Here is a 1700-nt window from a genome sequence, read left to right as displayed (position 1 = left end):
GAGTACCTGCTCTCACCTAAAGCCTTGTGTGACAGGCACACCTGAACCAGTACAATGGCTGTGTGCTTCATCAGCTGTTTCTGGTTTATAGCAGAGCTGTTTCTTACTCTATGTCAGAAGACAGATTCCAGATCTCCCTATACTATATAAGTGTGGCTCAAGGATTCTCAAATGCTTGAGGTGCAGCACAGACCCTATAATCCCTCTCTTGAGAAGCCTGTCAAGCCTTGCATATAGAACATGCCTTAGCTTCAGCTCTTGCTCTGCCAAGGAGCAGTTTGGCTAGAGACCAGCTGCAGCTGCTGGAGGGAGACTTCAGGCCTGCAAGGAGGAGGACGTTCTTCGGTGCACTAGGAGCAGGGAGACTTCAGGCCTGCAAGGAGGAGGATGTTCTTTGATGCACTTAGGAGCCACAGCACAGTACTGTGGGCTTTCCCTGGTGTCTGAGGGTGCACCCTATGTATGCAACTGCAGGACAGGGCATGTCTGCACTGTGATTTAACATTGCAGATCCCTGGCTTTCTCATGTGACCCCCTGAGTATGTGTCAGACTCCACTGCCTAAGTGTCCCTCTATGAAAAGGGACCAGATGTTCCTTATTTCACATTTCATTTCAGACTTCCCGTAGCACTCACCTTCCCCACGTAGGTGTGTTACTGGTGGTTCCTCGATGTTACTGCTGTATCTGGGGCTGCTGCTTCTAGGAGAGGGGACAGAGCTCTCCCTCCAGCCAGGTCCTGGCAGGGGGTCTCTGCATAACTCCAGGGTCCTGGGCCACACTGCTTGGGCTCCTCGGGCTGCAGCGAGTCGGATAGAGGGACAGCAGTGCTGTATGAGGCTGTATGTATGTCTGAGCACACTGAGTGAAAGAGAGGTAAGTATGTTGGTCTACTAAGAGATGTTGCGGGGGCAGATTCACTTGGACTGAGACCAAAGTCCTTTAAATAGGAGCGTGCGTGATTATTTAGCTGTGTGTAATCAAAATTCATCTTGCTTCTTGTAACATTATCTAGGATTTTTGCTCTTATTTTCTGATCTTCAGGGCAAATTTGCTCCCCATTTTGCTTCAAATGATACAGGCTGCTGGATTGGAAACTTGTCTCATCGTTGTATTGGTTTGTGCTAGGAATACTGGAGTATTCTGGGTTTTGCGCAATGCAGTTGCATTCATTTTGCAACAATAACTTGTTTTTGTACTGAGACATCTTATGAATGATATTGTTCATTTCATTTCCGATGTATTTGTCTTCCAGGTGCTTGTTTTCATAGCTGATTTTTAATGATGTCACCTGTGTCACACAGTGCTCTAGGAGCTGCACTATGTTAGGGCTGCTCTCTGTTGGTGTGGGGCTAATGTAGCTCTGAAAGTGTCTGAGGGTAAGAGGCTGTGGTGGTTTGTCACAGGAAATAGAGAGAGAGTGATACATGGATTTATTTCTGTCTTCCATCTCAAGGGGATGTAGGAGTGAGGTCGCAGCTGTCTTGTAGGAGTAACATGATTCTACTTCCTGATTATCATCTAATGAAGGATTTTCAGAGCTCTGGCATCCACTTTCTCTGCTCAGCTTTTCTGGCAGTGGGTGTTTCTCTCTGGATGCCTTGCATCCCAATGAAATTGTCAGATTCTCATTCTCAGTGGAGGATGTCTGCAGATTGTCTCCATTAGCCTGTGATTGCGGTGCATAACTTGACGCTCTGGT

General features: G+C 47.2%; 1 protein-coding gene across 1 annotated transcript in view; it reads right to left on the bottom strand.

Annotated features, from left to right (window-relative positions):
* Positions 1-653: 653 nt before the first annotated feature.
* AMER3 (APC membrane recruitment protein 3) overlaps positions 654-1700 on the bottom strand; it is a 2976-nt gene continuing 1929 nt past the window's right edge. The window contains exon 1 of the mRNA XM_009071798.1: positions 654-1700. This exon is cut by the window's right edge and continues 1929 nt beyond it. Coding sequence (XP_009070046.1) covers positions 654-1700 — 1047 coding nt within the window.

Source organism: Acanthisitta chloris, unplaced genomic scaffold (assembly GCF_000695815.1).
Source record: "Acanthisitta chloris isolate BGI_N310 unplaced genomic scaffold, ASM69581v1 scaffold11360, whole genome shotgun sequence".
Classification (NCBI taxonomy): Eukaryota; Metazoa; Chordata; class Aves; order Passeriformes; family Acanthisittidae; genus Acanthisitta; species Acanthisitta chloris.
Note: the sequence above shows the minus strand (reverse complement) of the source record. Positions and strands in the feature narration are given on the sequence as shown.